Below are 18,960 nucleotides of genomic sequence, written 5' to 3' on the forward strand. Positions count from 1 at the left end.
TTTGCTTACTCCAACAACTCGTTTCTTTATTAATGCACTCGATCTGCTTGTGGGTCCATGCAACTAAAAGGAGCCGATATGCATTCCAGCTGACAAGACAGCAAACACAAAACATAATGCTGTCCCACGGCCTGGCTAACCTGTAAATTTTTGGTTAACAATTGCATCATCGTATCTGAATCTTAGTGGTCACACTTTCTGCAGTTGTTGGGTTTCCGTCTGCGTGGAAGGGCGAGCACGAGATCTCACTATTAATGGCTATCAGCAGAAGCGCAATAAACAAATAATAAAACAAAAGCAGAAAACGCAATTGGCAATCAAATGACCATCAAATTTAAAGGAAGAAAACGTCTTGTTGCTCCTGGAACTATTTGCTAAGTTATTCTTCGCATTGACCAACTGGTGGTGAACAAAATAACTATCCTACATCTATCATATTATTAAAACTATTTGATGTGTCTTTTTGTCATTTTTAGTTCTGACTTGTCTTTGAACCCCATGCTGGATAGGCAAATCTTTTTATACTTTAATCGTCTTTTTTTATTGTCGACTTGATTTCAAGCATTGACTGCCTCTTGCATGAAAAGTTTCCAAGATTCTCTGTTGTTGGCTTTGTGCATCAGGTGTATGTTGGTATTGGTTTTGTCGGTTTGTTGGTTTAAGTAGGTTAATTTTTGCCTGCCTTGGGCACGCTTCCCTTCGATTTTGCCTGTGAGAGAAAGAGATGTTCTAACTTTTCTTTTCAAAGCACGTGTCCTAAAAATTGAAGTTGATTTTCTTTGATACTTTTTATTAGATTCTTTTTTGTTTGACATGATTTAAAACAGTTTCGTTGCTTTTTCTGTTAGCCCAGGAAATCCTCTGCATTTTTCGTAATGCCCACATTTCAAACCCATTTATTCTTTTATTGACCAGTTTGGTAATTGTCCAGGTTTCTGAATTATATTTAAAAATTGGATAAATGTAACACTTCAATACTCTGTATCTGGTTGCGAAAGATAAACTCCTTATCATCTTTGGCTTCCCAGTTTATTGTTGTCTCAAAATACCGAAAAATTTTTACTTGTTTTCTAGTTGTTCCATTCATTTTAATTTGACAGATTGGAATTTTACTTTCTTTTTTCTTTGTGATTACCATCGTTTCCGTTTTCTTTTCATTCATTTTCATTTCAAATTTTTTACTTTATTCATTTACTTTGTTCAACGAATTCTGTAGTTTTGCTTTTGAATCAGCCACCAAGACAGTGTCATCAGCATACCTCAGGTTATTAAAGTTAGTTTCCCCAAACATTTACGCCAGCTTCATCATCAAGACATCGGAGGATGATCTCACTGTATAATGAAAAAAGGCTTGGAGAATGGAGAGTACGCATCCTTATCTAACGCCTCTCTTGATAGATATCCAATCCCTGATGTTGTGATTGATCTTTATTGCTGCAATTTGATCAAAGTAAAGGTTTTGAATAATACGTAGATCCTTATCGTCAATTCCAATGTTATCCAGCATCTTCAGTAATTTGGTATGTTTTACTTGGTCGAAAGCTTTCTTATTATTAATGAAAGCGATGTACATTTCTTTCTTCATTTTAATTGATCTTTGAGCGATATTTTTTAATACAAATACAGCATTTCTTGTGTGGCGGTCTGGCATGAATCCGTACTGTTCTTCAGCAATTTCATCGTTGATTTAGTTCTTGATTCGGTTCATGATAATGCGTAGTAGAAATTTTGCAATATGTGATGTCAAGCTGATTGTGCGGTGGTTTTCACATTCCTTTGCTCGCGGTTTTTTAGGTAATGCTATAAAAATTGACACTTGTTCATATCGGTAGGCATCTCTCCTAAATCATGTATTTTATTGAAAAGTTCATGCATGCATCCACACCTACATGTTCCAGTGTTTTTATCATCTCAGTACTGATCTCATCTGGTCCCACAGCCTTATTCAATTTAGTTTGTTTTATGGCATGTTCAATTTCACTTTTTAGAATCTTTGGTCCTGACAAGGGTTCACTGAATTTGAAAGGTTTTACAGTTCGATCTGGATCGTCATATAAATCAGATAAATACTCCTGTCACCTTTTTTGTATTTCATTTGCTTTAATATGTGTTAAAATTTTTTGACTTTTATTGTACATCTTTGAGTTTTGGAGATTTTCTGGATAAAAGTGGAAGACGGACACTGTACCAACTATCCGAATGGTACAAAGGTTGAAAATTTAATGAAAATACTTTGGGAACCGTTGAAGTACGTATCTAGGCGAAATGTTACTTTGTTGTTCTGGTTTTTAGCGCACTGCATATTTAGTTGAAATAACAATGGAAGTTGCCAATTGAGAGGTGACAATTTTTTTTTACTGCAGGAGTCACAGTTCTCCTTCAATGAATGTTAACAAAAGCATAATGGCAACATAACATTTAGGTTGGTGAAAAGTTAAAGCTCGTTTAACGTTGAGACCGGATCGTTTTAAAAAGCAACGACCACGATTAATAAAATAAACAGTAAACAGAAAACTTTACGTTTTATCCTGAGAGGAAACTTACACGAGCGGTGCTGCCAATCTTTCAAGTTTGTACATATAAGTAAAAGCGAATGTTCTCTCCACGTAATATATCGCTAAATTTTCTATAAACCGGCTTTATAATTTCCTTCCTTTTCATCGTCGTTCAACGACGTCTTTAGATAATAATAATAAATTTATCTTTAATTTTTTTTTATCAGTATTTTCCTATATTAAAAGAAACATTTGTTTTGCTCAAGTCTATATAAGCCAGCACCAAGTCCAAGTTTACAAAAAGGACGAGCATTGGTTTGGATTGAAGTGGATAGGATTCTGTTCTTATGTTACTGGCAAAGGCGAAAAGATGTCAACAGAAATGAAAAGCGACTTTATGTCAAAATACATTTCCATGAAAAATGTGGAAATTGTGAAACTATTTCCGAGCAAGTAACCTACATGCACCACTGTTGGAAGAATATTTTATTAAAGTTTATATATATATGTTTTTTAATTGTTTTCTTGCGTTTCTCAGATTCGATTCCCAACTTTATATTGTGAATATTCCACTTGTTGATACTTTTCAAAATGAAACCGAGCTGGATTGTTGTGTTAGTTTGTCTTCTACTTTGTATCTGCAATATTCGTGGAAGTCGAGTTGGCGAGTAAGTTCTGTCAAAACTTGTACCTATCAAGCTTGATAAAGATAAGTACGAATTGAATACTTTGATGACATTACAAATTCAGTATATAACTGATACAGTTTAGCAGCGTTGGTTTTGCGTGATGGTTATTATCTTAGCTCTGATGCATTGCACTGAGTCACATAATTATGTGCTTCAATACTACATGCGCCTTTTATAATTTCGCGTTATCTTGTTTGTGTCTGTAGAGATGAAGGGATTCTAGCGTGTCCCGAGTCAGTAACTAGGCCTAATTGACCAGGTGAAAGAAATTAAGAATTATCATTAACAAATGCATTTTTTTCAGAACAAAAACTCTCACAGTTCAACAAAGATTGAATCTTTTCAAAAAGGCTTACTCGGACACTCTGGAAGAGGGAGCCAACAACTTAAGCAATTTCATATCAGGTAAGATCAACATGATATTGGAACCAGGCAGAGTTTGTAAATTTCAGTTTGTAGAATCAACTGAATTGTGAACAACATTAAAACTGTGGAAAATATTTATTATAGGAATGCCAGAAAATATTTAGTATAGGAATGCCAAAAAATATTTATTATAGGAATGCCAGAAAATATTTAGTATAGGAATGCCAGAAAATATTTAGTATAGGAATGCCAGAAAATATTTATTATAGGAATGCCAGAAAATATTTATTATAGGAATGCCAGAAAATATTTAGTATAGGAATGCCAGAAACTATTTATTTATCTGATAACAGCGTAAAGCCATAGGTTTTATAAGTTTTCAATCTTGGTGAATTAACTATACTGCATTGGCATGGGCAGGGTTAAAGGGTATAAACTAGGTTTAATTTTCAAACTGTTTGTTTTAATTAGAAGGGAAACAAAACTAATAGTACATTGAACCACATGAAGCGTTCACTTTCCACAACGCTACAAATTTAGTGTGGAACAGTATGGACAATTAAAACCATTGTCCCGATAGCTCAGTTGGTTAGCGCGTGACTTCGTGAAAGAAGAAGCTTCAAGATCAAACGGCGCTGGTTCGACTCTTGGGGTCTGCGCTTGAGCAACGCATTCTAAGGATTTCTTTCCATTCAGCAGCATCAAATGGATGTAATAATCACCCAGCAACAACACTTCAACAATTGGAAACTTCATTCTGTCAATCTCGGTAACAGGTCTGCTTCAAGGGCCTCTACAAGTATGCGAAACTACCAGCAATAACCTATCAAGGCTTTGTCAGTCCGAGGATAAAAATTCAAAACAACCAATCATTGTGACTTGCATCATTGTGACCAATTGTGACCATTGTGACTCCTTGCATTGTTTTACTCTTATTCGCAAAGCATATTTTTTTTTTACTTTGTCTTGTAACCTATGCAACCTAGCCTACTCCTTACACTTGTTGATGATTCTTATTTCAGATCTGTCTTCATTTGATGTAGAGGACATGGAAGCCATGTATGAAAAACTGATGGATATGGAAGACGAACTTGAAAAGCGGATTTATTAAATTTTTGTTGAAATTGTAGTTACACAGAATGATTTCAACGAATATGAACTGTGCTTTGTTTGTAATTGCCAAACACGTTAATTTGCAGTTAAGGTTGATGTAAGCTTATAGTTACAACTTACAGGGCAGTGGTATTGGTATCCAACTTTTATCTGCTTATTTTGCCCTATTTAAAAAAAAACTATAATGCCTGCATATCCATAAACTTTCAAGAGTTAAGCAAAGTAAAAAAATTCAAAATGTTTTTATATGTAGCCTATATATCTATTTTAATAAAGTGTAGTGTTTCTCGGCAGCCGATTTGTAGCAAGAATTAACAGCGATAGACACGTGTTCTGAATGGCTAGCGTGGAAGCTACAACGTTATGGTTAGCGAATCGCAACTGCTCGCTGTACTAATGAGTGCTCAGCCTTGTGCTGATAGCCGGGAAGAACGCTCTTTTTTTCACAAATTATAGAGTTGTGTTCTTAAAAGCAACGCGAGGTTGATCCGAGCGGGCAAGAGCAGCATATCAGAAGTTTGTGTGTGATAATCTAAAATATTGAAAGATAAAAACACAGATCTAGTGTTGTTAATGATATTGCGTAACTGATAAATGATATGAGTCCATTCACGATATGCAATATATACTTAATTCATATATTACTAAATATATATATTTTTTTTTTTTATTGATGATGATTGTATTACTGAAGACAGTGCACACCGTTATGATTTTTTTTTTACTTTTCGGTTTCCTTAGTGCAGGTACACTGGTATGGCCATGGAAATATATAGCTCCATGTCACATTTTCCTATTTGTGATAAGTAAGCACCAAAAATAGTACTGCTGCCAACCTTGCCAAAGTGCTCAAACTGCAAGCAGTGAGCTTTGCGCAATGCATAGCAAGGTGGCCTCCAGTAAAGTGCTCAATCGGCGTAAACCAAGAGCGTCCGTAACTGAAGACAGTGCACACCGTTTCGACCTTCCGTTTGAAGTCTCTTTGTTTACTTTAGAATCCTTTTGTTTTGAAGGCCCGGAACACTCTTCCATACCGGCTCACATCATCATCCTAACGATTCTCCAATACAGCTCTGTATAAAAACACACTTTAACACTAGAATTACCACTATTTTTTACACCCTAGAATTACCACGGTGTCCTATAAGACACCTTCAGTAATGCAGCGTTTTTCTGTCTAAATGCTAGTGTTTTAACTATTATTATGCATTCTAAATGAAAGCAGTTTCCCAAGAAACGCATTTGCATGCAACTGGTATTGTTGAAAACCTATTTCGAACAAAAAAGCATAAGAAACAAGCACTTTATGGGACACGGTTTAGCAATCTTAGACTAGCCTACAGATGTAAAAGAAACATAAATGAGTACACTTATGACCAGCCATATATATAATGCATCACAGTATCATTTGTAACACCCGCTGAGTTTCACAAAAACAACTTTTGAACCATTTTTTTAACACTTTCCACAAGTAGGATTCTGACACTTGGAACACGTAAATGTCGTTGCATTGTTACAGCCTCTTCTATAGCATTTCCTGCGTTTTCTTGACCCAGGTGTCATGACAGACAATAGTTGTTTTGTAGTTGGTGGCACAAACATTCAATGAGCCCGAGTATAAAGTCTTTTCGTGATATATGGCTACCAGTCGACTTTATAAAAAGGGCACATGCGTTGATTGCTGCTATATCGAGGATGTTACCCCATACAGCTAATGGCCACCTCCTGGAAACTGATTGCATATATATATTACACAAACGAGCCATTTGATAAAAAACGTCGACGCCGACTTTGTTCTCATTGTAGAAACCGATCACACATGGTTTTTTGGCAGCCGTGGTGGTGTCCACATCTGGCGTAAAATGCATGGTGGATAACAGACAGACTGTTTTTTTTAGCTTTTGGTTAGTACTTTACATAGGGGCTAAAGTGTGTGAAATGTAAACGTAAAAGCATCGCTGTTGCTGTGTTACAAATCAAAGACTTGCTGTTGCGTCATAATGAGTGAGTTTCGACAGGCAGCTATTGATAACAAAAGTAATGTATATCTAAAATAAGGTTATAAAGTCAGTACAGCGTAAAATGCTTTCTGGTGTCCGATAGGACACCGTGGTAATTCTAGGGTGTAAAATCAAAAATGCGATATAATCTTTTGAAGGAAGATCCTTGGAATTCGGGCAACACGGTAACATTATGTCAACTAAATTTTGTTAAAAGTCAAGAAATTTCAGAACAAAAGCTCTTAATCCGAAGCGGCAATTGCAGATTAAAGAAGACCCGGTGTCCTATAGGACACCTTGGTAATTCTAGTGTTAAGAAAAACTCAACCTAAGATTGTGGAATTGAAAATGCATTTATTATAATCTAAAGACGTCGTGGAACGACGATGAAAAGAAAAAAATAACAAAGCCTGGTTTATAGAAAACTTAGAGTTACACTCGCGTTTGAAATAACATTCAATTTTTTGTTTTGTTTACAAACTTGAACGATTGGCAGCACCGCTCGCATAAGTTTCCTTCCTGGATAAAACGTAAAGTTTTGTGTTTACTGTTTATTCTATTGATTGTTGTCGCTGCTTTTCAAAATAATGTGGCTTAAACTTTAAGAAAAAAGACTTTAACGTTTCATAACATGCATTTTTCTTAAAACTTTTCATGCTCTTCAAGCGACTGTAGTCAAAGGCTGGAGTAAGGTGGATACAGATAGAGGTTCATTTCGAACGCTACCTGGCTCCACGTAATTTTGTAGCTGGGAAACTCAATTTCCAATCAATGTCAATCTCCCCAGTCCTCAATCGACTCTTTTTGGTCGCTTTCTATTACCATGCGCATAAATACTGCCATAATTGATTGATTGAATCTTTATCATCGGTGTGAGAAAGTCTCTCTGAGAGCTTAATCCTGGCATTTTCGCATACTTGAAGAGGCTTTGAACCATTGACGCAGGCCTGGTCACCGAGATTGACAGAGTAAAGTTTCCGATTGTTGAAGTCTTCTTTTCTGTGAATTATTCCATCCACTGGATGACGCTGAATGGAGAGCAGTCCTCAGTGGTTACGCGCCCGGCTCAAGATCACGCGGCTCTGGTTCAACTTTCGGGGTGTGCGCTTGAGCAACGCATTCAGGACTGCTCTCCATTCAGCGCCACCTAGTGAATGAAATAATTCCCAGGCAACAACACTTCAACAACCGGAAAACTTCACTCTGGCAATCTCGATAACCGGCCCTGCGTCAAGAGCCTCTACAAGTATGCGAAACTACCAGAAATAACCAATCAAGGCTTTGTCAGTCCCAGGATAAAGATTCAAAAACCAACCAAACAACCAATCCTTGAAATGCCGATTTCAAGAGCACACCCTTCAAAGCAAAGAGCTGAGAGCATTCGTTGTTCTCCTTCTTGCTCTTTTCTGTTCCAGCTATCTTTAATATATTCTTTCTGCTCTCAAACTGATACCTAAAACGACAGGGATGAGTAAAGATACTTCCCCCAATAAACATCCTGTTTCCTTGAAAGCTCGTAGCATCGTGATGCAGATAGATGGATTTGCGGAGGATATACTTTCGTAGGAAATATTAAACAAACAACCACTTTAGATTTTAGCACGATTTTTACCTTTCTTTAAAGAACTTGGTGGGTTCATTCTGAGTCTATTTACGTATACTGTAATCAAAATACAAAAAACTCGTCAAAATACTTCTCAAAATTATGCATTTGTAAACAATTCGGCGCGCGTCGGTTTCTGAGAGTTCAAAGTTTCTGTTGAAAAAGTTTATTTACTTTTTGTAAAAAGTAACTTTAACAATCTTCTTCGTTTTTCTTGTTTGAGCTTCTGAAGCTAAATATCTATCTTTTCACCACCCAAAATATGCAATGTTTCTTGGACTAAATTAAAAGGCTAATTTCACCATTCACGACAGACGTCTTTTCTAGTTTAATGGATTCAAGGTTGTGCAATCCTTGATGTTGTTGTCTGCGCGTTTGTGGTCTGGTCTGTTGGTCAGCATCACATTCGCAAAGAGAGAAAGATTCCACTCTTCATTGGAACAAGATTGAACGGAAAATCCCGACGCTTGTAGGAAAATGGTGAAAGCGCACCCACACTGTCTTGATAGGGATAGACCGATGGCCGATGGGACAGTTGCCGAGGTTGAACAAACCGGATCTGGTGTAATTTAACTTTCATTCAGATGACCTTGCAATTGAAAAGAGGTTTGGCTCCAAAACTAGTCGACCGAGAGACTGAACAGCTGCTTTTTCGAAACGAAGCACAGCGGGTTGCTAACAAGAACAAAGAGTAGAATAGAACGCCAGCATCCGGTCACTGTGCGCAGGGCACCATTAATGGCATTGAGCAGGTGACACCAAACAAGAGCACTTTGCTCTGCTAAAAAATAAACAATGGCTGAGGTTGTTGTGCACATTGTGTCAGCCCTCCCTTCTCAGTTTGCCAAATGCTTCTAGCTCAGCGAAAGATGTCAGTTTCCAATAAAGTCTCCAGAAGTTCTTTAATCTTGTGGTGTTTTTACTCACCACCGAGCATATCACATTTTTCTACAAGGTGAAATATCTTGCGCTAAAAATCTGTGTCTGCACAAGCTGGGAAATGATGTCATTTGCAGAAACGGGGCACTGACAATGAAAGTGTTCTGAACGCTCAGTAACGTTGTTGATGATGTTCTATGCTTTGCGGCTGGAGTGTGAGAAGTCAATGGTTTGGAGAGCTTTGTTCCATCGTTCAAGCTTCTTTCCGTCCAGTTACTCGAGTAATCTGGTGGCCACTGTGACAGGATAAGCTCTGCCAGGTGTCGCATTCACGTAGGAGCGATAAAGAGCCTCACACTCAGAATCCCAATACGGTGTAAGTCCATAGCTAGCTGATACGACGACCGAGCAGTGGCAGATCGAGGATGTATTTCCATCCTTTTCATGATCTTTCTTTTTTGTGAAAAAGGCCTAAAATGTTATGTTGTGAATTATTTTCTATGGAGTGCTTTGTCTGGAGGCCAGAAACCTCTGTGAGGTAACTGATAGCCTACATTGGCCAATTTACCTTGATTGGTCTTGCATCTTTTGATAGGTTATTCCTGGTAGTTTCGCATATTCGTAGAGGTTTTTGACGCAGGGCCGGTTACCGAGATTGTCCGATTTAAGTTTTCGATTGTTGAAATGTTGTTGTCGAAGAATTATTCCATCCGCTAGGAACCGCTGAAAAGCAATCCTGAAATGCGCTGCTCAAGCGCACACCCCGAGAATAGAACCAGCGCCGCTTGGTCTTGACTTCCAAACCTTCTTAACAGTTCTGACTGCAGCATTGTCTTGATTCATTAAGAACAGGCTTAGTGTCATCGCACTGCTGGTGTAGTGGTATCATGCAAGATTCCCATTCTTGCGACTCGGGTTCGATTCCCGGGCAGTGCAACTTGTTTTACTTGTTGGCTTTGACACAGTGATGACAGTTTATAGCCAACATGGAAACGCAAGTAAGTTATATGAACTATGGGCGTCTTGACAATCTTCTTCTTCATCGTGTGTCACACGGCCGTAGCTCAGAGCATCACGTGTGATGAATGTATTGATAATTATTCATAGACCTTAAAAAGGTTTTAATTCATTGAACCATTGCTATGTCTAAATTCAAATAGAATATTAATTGAACTATCATAAACATAATTATTACAGAATTAAACGCTATAACTTAACATGAAAATCTTTAACAAAACTGCTCTGCAAAATAACTGCCACTGCTCACTACTCTACGACTTCAGATGAACAATTGAAATGAAACCAGCAGGCAAGCAGTTGCGACAGGCACCTACACACATACAATTATGACGTAAGCAATTAAGCAGGGCTTCGACCAGACAGCAGTTCAAGTACATCACGCAAGCTCTATCGTTGAACTCAGCCAAATCCTGTGCATATCACTTTGCTTTTAAGACGTTGCATCGTTTGCTCCTCTTTGTATTTGCAACTTGTGCTCCCCATGTGTCTCATCAAAGTTTTACACCTACCAATACCAGTTCTTAAGCGGTTGAGGCATCGCCAATACTTCCACGGTTCACGTTATCCGGAAGGAAGGCCCTCCATGGGTGTGAGCTCCATATTGGCCAATGTCGGTCCGGCTGCCAGACCCTCCTGCCATAGTTGAACTCGCACATTGGCGGCGACATCGTCTTGACCTGATGGTAAAACCAATAAGCCACGGTTGATATCTTGTAATGTCAAAAATGACTAGCATTTACAGCACACGCTATAACATTAGGGCAAAATGTCAGGCTACTTTTTTCCACAAAAATCACACACAAATTTGCCACGCCCAGTATAAGCAGAACAGTTTTCATGACACCACTTTTTGCACAAAGAGCACTGGATCCAGTCTTCTTCCGGTGGATGAACATACAATTCATTGCAAATAAGACATTCATAGTCTCCCGAAAGTTGCAGTTTCTTTGGTTTATTTCGAATTCTTTTGCTGGATGAAGGAGGAGCTTTGCGCTTTAAAAGCAAACTTTCCTTGAAGGGTGAACTGGTTAACACTTGAGACTTCATGGCTTTCCTCTTGCGGGTGGTCAGTTTTGCATGAGGTAATGGAGATATGTCCATTACATGCACCCTGGTAGTATGCCCATCACTCGGCTGCAGACTCGTATCCAATTCTGCTTCAACTTCCGTGTGAGAGGTGGTGGCCACTTCTTCTTCAACTGCAGCCTGAAAGCTGGAGGTAAGCCCATCACTCGGCTGCATAATGGCATCCACTTCTGCATCAGTCTGGGAGATGGAGGTAAGCCCACCACTCGGCTGCATAATGTCATCTACTTCTGCTTCAACTACAGCCTGAGAGCTGGCTGTTGGAACATCAGCTTCAAATTCTGCTGAATCATTAGCTCGGATCTCGGTCACCAACGACGGCGCAAAGTCTGTATCATCAAAAAATGTCCGGGTTGAAGGGCATCATGCCTGATGACCTAAACCCATTTACAGCTTTCTGGACAGTAGCTGCTCTGGAATATGCAGTGCAAAAGAATCCACAAATTTGAGAGGTTTGAACTCGTTTACCGTAATTGGTTACCATCCAGTGGTCAATGGCCTGATTGTAATAAATCTTCAAAGGTCCAAAGAATGTCCTATCGAGGGGTTGCAAGCGGTGAGATGTGTGGGGAGGAATTGACAGCATGATGATTCCATTGTCACGAGCATAATCAATTGCATCCAGGCTCAAATGACTCGCATGGTTGTCTAAGATTAAGAGAACTTTTTTATCCAAGGAAGGATTTGCGTACTTTTTGAAGTGTTTCAACCACTCCAAAAATATATCTGAATCTATCCAGTCAGAGGGTGAGGCAAATCCCTGAGCACCAGGTGGGGCACCATGCATTAGGCCCATAGCCATCCGTTTTCTCGGAAAAATAAAAATAGGTGGGATGTAATTCCCAATAGCACTCATCGCGCAAACTGCAGTTACGGTTTTTCCACGTTCGGCACTTGTAATTCTACCCACCTGCTTCATTCCTTTTTTGGCAATTATTTTTCCTGGCTTTTGAACACAGGTAATCCCTGTTTCATCCACATTATAAATATTTTCTGGAGTTATTGCTTCTTTTTCGTAAACGATCTTGAGCAAATCAAAAAACCGTCCAACTTGTGTGCAGTTAAACCCTGTTGCTCTTGATAAGCTTGTTGGTTCTGGTTGGCGAAGACTCAAATCAGGATGCCTCTTCAAAAAATTTGACAACCAATCCTTGCCTGCTTTGCGGTTGTTCGCATTGAAAGGCACTAGAATGCCATTTGAGCTTGCTAACTGGAAAGCCAGGGCACGAAGAGTTTCACATGTCAATCCGAAAAACATTTCTTGCATTTTTTTTACGTGTTCCACAAGCTCTTCTTCAAAGCTGCTATTTAGAGCTTGCTGGTACTTTCCCAAGTTCACTCTGCCAGGGTGAACTACTTTTTCCTTTAAGTGTCTTTCTAAAGTACTTTTTGGGACATCGTACAGTTCAGCAGCTCGGCGAATAGACAGATGTTTATTTTTGATGTCTTCAATTGCTTTCTTCATATTTTCTTCGGACCATTTGCCCCTTTGGGTTTTTCGTAATAATTCCTGACCATGGTTCAATATCCTTCAGAAGCACTATCAGTAAGTTCGATTAATTTGAGTAATTATAAGTATCAGTGTTGTACGTTGACGCCGTCAATTTGACGGCGTCAACTTTTTGTTGACGCTGAGGCTAGCGCCGTCAATTTATTTTTCAGTTGACGGATGTGATAGCGCCGTCAACTATTTTGCCGATTTTAAGCGTCAAGCGCTAAGCGTCATTTTTTGTTTTCATGGAAAATCTCGTTTCACAATAAGAGTTTCACAATATATTCTGGCCAGCGCGACTCATCCGAATTACCGGCTTTGGCGTTGCTTGGAATGGCTCCCTGGAATACACGCGGAAGAAGTTCGCCAAATGGTGATCACCCATGTACGGTATTGAAAACGAGGGATCAGAGACAGAAAGCGAAAAATCCATGAATGGCATCGCGGACGTTGAATATACTTTATTTCAAGAGCTCTATGCCCCTGAAAAGAGCGATGTTGGTGCAGTGGACCTCGTTGAAAGATTTATACATGCTAAACTATCACAGCACGCTTGGAACAGTGATACCTTTCCGACTAAACGTTTTCAACTTGTTTTTGAAATACAACACACCAATACCAACCAGCGCTGCTGTGGAACGCATGTTTTCACTTGGAAAGGACAATATGCGCAGGGGCGCCGGAAGCGGGGGAGGGAGCGGATGCCCCCCTGCCCTCAAATTTCTGTGGATGGGGAGGGAAGAGGGGGCAATGGTGTCCTTTTAAGGTCATGTAAGCTACTGCACACTTTGCAATATAACAATTTATGCTATTCGCTTTTAGCCTAATTATAATGTTCTATTTTTGCCTCAAAATAATATTCACGACACAAAATTATCCATCACAGTAAGTTATATTACATCATTATAAAATAGCATGATGCCCTTCCGTGCCATTGTTGTTTGCATAGCGGACACTTGTATCATTACTCGATAATGAGCTGATAGATGAGCATTATCGCTATATCTTATTTTAATACTTAAAAACAAATTGGCCTTTCAGCAACAAAAGTGCTCTTTTTTCATACTCTTGCCCCTCCAGCCAAAAATCGCTCTGGCGCCCCTGAATATGCGTCCCAAACGCAGCAGATTGTCAGACAAACGTTTTGAAATGCTTGTTTTTCTGCAAGGAAATAACTAATAGGCTGAGCAGCTAATTACAATACAGTCTCAAAACATAATATGCTCTTTATAGCTATTGTTAGCCTGAACTTGGTTGAAATATTTCCGTTTTATGAGACGCTGGCAAAAAATAGCGCTAGAAATTAGCGCTGACGCCGTCAATTTCTTCAAGAGCTTACGCAGTCCTTTACGCCGTAAAGTTTTTAGGCAATTCGCGCTGACGCTGACGCCGTCAAATTATTTCAATGACGCGTACAACACTGATAAGTATCAACAAACCAGCTAAACAGTATGTACACATTGCAACCAAATGTAATTCCAATCCATAATAGCCTATTGTTTAAAATGACTATGTTAAGCTTTCAAAATAGACACTTGATTGTTCGCTGTTCAGTTGTGTTTCTTTTAAGTTAAGGATAAATTTGAGACAATAACATACAGAAAAGAGGTCTTTCATTTTAAAGAGGTTTTTACTTAATCATTAAGAGATAAACATAGCCTATGTGTGAACCATTTTATGTTTTACGGTCAAGCCACCTACTGTAGGGTTACCATATTTGAAAAAGCAAAATTCCGGACAGTGCATGACTATTTTCATGAGACCATATATGCGCTACCGAACTATTAGCCATTAGAGTTAGTCAAGGATTCTATACCAAAAATTCACTAGGCTTCCTCTTCTATGACATTTCAAGTAAATCTCTGATTATATGTGCGAAATCGCCTGCTTTTATAGACTGTTGGAATGTTCTAGTAATTTTCGCAGCATGTGATCTATATCTAACCAATTCTGATTCAGTACAACGGTCAATAAGTTCAAGAAAGTTCTAAGTGGTAAACATCATTGATAAGGAAAACGCTCTGTTACACCATAATTCCGTACAGCCTCGTAGTAAAAAAAATGGCAGTGTTGCACATTACGATTGCAGATGCAGTAAAATGAGCTGGCTGAGCGAATTTTCTAGAAAAAAAATTCTAATTCCCCCAAAACGCCCATCATAAAATTCCGGACATTTGAGCATTTTTTAAAATTCCTCCCGGACGCAAAATTTAACACTAAATTCCGGACATGTGCGGAATTTTTCGGACGGTATGGCAACCCTAGCCTACTGCTGAAAAAAGAACGGTTTCAACAAAGGTAGGCACCGTATGCAGAAACTGCTTCAACTTTACAACAAAACAAAATCCATTTAGCTTCTCCATTACCATTTGTAGTAGCCCCCAGTTGAGGGTGTGATGCATACATTACTGATAGGTACTACCTAACTCTCAAGTTACCAGTTAATTTAGCATTTGCAATAGCCAGTAGGCCTTGCCTAGATGACAAGTTAGGCTAGCATATCATTGAAAATTGAGTTAATACTATCAATAATTTCAGTGGGGCAAGACGGGACAGATGTCCCATCCTGCCCCAAGCAGCTATGTCCCGTTTTGCCCCAATGACTGACATTTCGAAATTTTCTGTTTGTTTATTATATATGCAACTCTCATCTGAAAAGTTATATGCCTCAAAAAGTACTTTCCTTACTGTATCTCTAAACCACATTTCACCTTCCAGACTTTTATGAAATCGTGCTAAAATGTGAGAAGTTTTGATGTGGTTTCTTATAACAACTAGCCTTCAAACAGTTACACTTGGTTACACTGCTGCCACGACCACGTTTTTTCTCTAAACTTCTCAATTTTTTGCAAGTCATCGAGAATCATGGTATCCTGCAACATCCAAATGGGTAGAGGGCGCTAAAGCCAATACTTCTAGAAATATCCACGATATCTCGTCCTGCCCCATGTCCCATCTTGCCCCACCTTCCCCCCTAATAGACTTGTTTTTTTTCCGGACGCTACAGACAAAGGGAGAATTTAGATGTTGTTTCTGTAATCCAACAGACAACCAAATTTCCAGATAGGAAGTTTTGATTTCGCTCACACAACTTTTATATTCACAAAGGTGATGTTACAAGTTGTATGTGAGGAACCTATCTAGTTTGACGCCGAGGCATGTGGGATTGGCATGCCTTTTAAGTGTCCTGCCAAAGACACAGCTGCATGTTCTTGTGTGGTGTCGAACCGGCGCCCTTTCAAGCTCCGTCACCAGGGCTCTCACCACTCGGCTATGCAGCCGACGACTATTTATACTGTGAGCAGGTGGCGTGGAAAATTACAGAATCTTTTGGAAACGAAATAGCTTACTATTCGATCTGGTTCATCAGTTCAAAGAGAGAAAATGTATTTGTTGCCATGGTTATGAATCGTCACACTATTTTCTAAAATATCGATCCTTCACGTCAAAACGATTTCCGATTCTCCTGTGCAGTGTCCATGCTTTTGTTGAATCTTCTGATGGTTATTCATCTCAAGGATCGCGGTAGACGAGCATTTTCTCCTACTTTTAGAAATCTTTGCTTGGCTAGAAATGTAGGATTTTTGTTGCGATGATATAACAATATTAAAAACTGTGACGTCACAAAGAGAAACATATTTTTAATCCTTCCTATTAATTTTCCCCACAAGCATAGTGAATAAAAATAACACTATGCAAATCAAAGACAATGACTAAAACATGAAGTAGAATGCTATTCCGGAGCGAAACAACTTTATTGCAAAAACGTGGCTATGTTTTAGGGGCAGATTTAGGTGAAGGGAGTTATGCTAAAGTAAAAAGTGCAGTATGGCAAAGACCGGGCTATGATAAGCCCATTAGAGTGGCTTTGAAAATCATAAATGGCTCAGAAGTCCCTCAAGATTTCAAAGAGAAGTTCTTGCCGAGAGAACTGGACATTGTACAACTTTTGAACCATCAAAATATCATCAAAACAATGGAAATTTTCAACGGTGGCAAAAAAACCTACCTCACTCTTGAATTCGCTGGTCGTGGAGATCTTTTGTCTTACATTCAGCTCCGTGGAGCTTTGAAAGAAACAGAATCATCGATTTTGTTTAAACAGCTTGTCGAAGGCTTAGTCTACCTCCATACTCACGGAGTTGTACATAGAGACTTAAAATGTGAAAATGTTTTGTTGAATCACAAAAATATGATAAAAATTGCCGATTTTGGGTTTGCAAGAAAAATGTCAAAAAACGATTTGAGCACAACGTTTTGTGGAAGTGCCGCTTATGCCTCTCCAGAAATCTTGCAGGTTTGTAGGCATAATTTAGTTATTGCTGGTTTAAAAATTGAAACAAGTCTGGATCTCCAGAACAATAGGCCTAAACTCAAACGTTACGGTGGGCTATTATAGCTTGATAAAGAATAGCTTAGTTGATAAGCGAGCGACTTTGCAGCATAGCTAAGTACTTGAAGGACACATTTTTGAAGAAGGGCTACTACTAGCAGATGAAATAGTTTACCGCCAGAAGCACTTTAGTAACCTCCAATAGTGATACCTGTGTCAGCAGTGGAAAGCTTAGCAATCTCACGATAAAGATTCCTTTAACTATCCCCATCGGTTGGATGGCGTGATGCATAAGGCGCCGGCTGTACAATACGAACCTGTTTGTTTGTTTGTTTGTTTGTTTATCTTTATCCTGCATTGCGGGAAAGCGGACTTGAGCGCTATGCATCGGTGTACGCCTTCCGACGTACACCTGACCCACGCTGCAGCCGACTGCAATGTCTGTTTTCGGTTGTCTACTCTACTTATGACTTAAATTTGGTACTACCCATTACTCGAAATCGATCACTGAGTAGAGGCAATTATCGTAAAGTTTCTTGCCCAGAGAAACCTGGTTCGACACCCGGCTAAAGCTGGTTGTTGATAAACTCTGCTCACCTCTACCCAGGGTGTAATAACTTAGATGGGTATGTTTGCTAAAAATGGCCGAGAGAAATGAACTGGCCACCCTAGTCTACTCTCGTTAGTGCCAAAGGCTTGGTGTAGGCTAATGAGAACCTTATCTTCTCATTCCCCAAAGTTCAATAACTGAGTAAACTATGGGACCTTTACCTCAATTAACTTCACAGTAAAAACGTAGGCTACATCAGGTATAATAATACTAATAAATGCAGGATAAAAATTCCTCTTCAACTTGAAATCCCATTTTCCAGGGAGTTCCTTACCGTGGGGATGTTGCCGACAACTGGAGTGCTGGTGTGATCCTGTTTGTGATGAACTGTGCAATTATGCCGTACCGTGATGCTAATTTACGTTTATTGATGATGGATCAACGATTACCTCTACGATACAGCCCAAAGTTGGACAAGCATCTCACAACTGAAGCAAAAGAATTAATGCAGGGTATACTAACGTACGATATCAAACAACGCCTTACGTTACCAAAGATACAAACTGATGTTTGGCTGGAAAATGCACTGATAACAACAGCACCAAGCAACAGTTCCCAGAACGGTGACGAATTCAAAACGCCAAGCAATTCCGCGAAGATTGAACAGAACAAGCAAGCTGCTGTACTTGTTGACGCACCCAAAACATAGCAAACGTTTTGTGTCAAAAATTACAAGACTTTTGCTTCAAAGCCAAAAGTATTCAGAGCCTCATCAGCATTTTGAGTAGCCTGCCTACAATCATTTTCGATTTGACAAGAAACACCAACATATTAAGCTGTTCGGAATGTGACTAGGCTACTCTAATTTTAGCGCGATATTTGAAACAGTCATTACTTATACTGGGGATGAACGCTACGAATTTTATTTGAGCAAAACTTCATTTCATTTTACAAAATTAAGGTCGAAGCAATACTGAATCCTTGACTTTTATTTCAAAAGTAGCCTAACCTTGACATAAATTGTGTGTCGGTACACAATCAATTCATCCATTTCATTGGACGTTTTTGCTATGTAGCCTACAGCCCTACTAGTAGCCTACCTACATAACGTCAACCAGTCTTTTAAACTGTTTTAAAAAAGTGTAAATGCTCTCCTGGCAGAGTTGTTATGTTTATTTTAATTACATCAAGCCGTATACCAGTGGTTCTTATGGAGTCCCGTAGAAATCTGAGGATCCGCAGAGAAAACATCAAATGCTCTCATCAAGGTGCCCCCTTTGTGTGTTGTGCAGACGAGGGACTTTCAGGCATAGGGGTCCTTGAGTTGGTAAGTA

The 18,960-nt window shown here is 39.1% G+C and overlaps 1 protein-coding gene, 1 long non-coding RNA gene and 1 other non-coding gene across 3 annotated transcripts; all 3 read left to right on the plus strand.

Moving 5' to 3' along the window:
* Positions 1-2,114: 2,114 nt before the first annotated feature.
* On the plus strand, positions 2,115-5,128 carry LOC145767608 (uncharacterized). The gene is made up of 4 exons (XR_014288819.1): positions 2,115-2,248; positions 3,034-3,163; positions 3,489-3,589; positions 4,573-5,128. It is a non-coding gene; the product is annotated as an uncharacterized LOC145767608 (long non-coding RNA).
* Positions 5,129-10,010: 4,882 nt separating this feature from the next.
* Trnag-ccc (transfer RNA glycine (anticodon CCC)) lies at positions 10,011-10,081 on the plus strand. Its single transcript has one exon. It is a non-coding gene; the product is annotated as a tRNA-Gly (tRNA).
* A 6,342-nt stretch (positions 10,082-16,423) lies between these two features.
* On the plus strand, positions 16,424-18,827 carry LOC145766935 (testis-specific serine/threonine-protein kinase 1-like). Its single transcript, XM_082578643.1, has 2 exons — positions 16,424-17,040; positions 17,949-18,827. The coding sequence occupies exons 1-2, from the start codon at positions 16,474-16,476 to the stop codon at positions 18,333-18,335; spliced, it is 954 nt and encodes a 317-aa protein (XP_082434769.1). The 5' UTR covers positions 16,424-16,473; the 3' UTR covers positions 18,336-18,827.
* The last annotated feature ends 133 nt before the right edge of the window (positions 18,828-18,960 follow it).

The sequence above is a fragment of the Aplidium turbinatum genome, chromosome 3, assembly GCF_918807975.1.
Source record: "Aplidium turbinatum chromosome 3, kaAplTurb1.1, whole genome shotgun sequence".
NCBI classification, from domain to species: domain Eukaryota; kingdom Metazoa; phylum Chordata; class Ascidiacea; order Aplousobranchia; family Polyclinidae; genus Aplidium; species Aplidium turbinatum.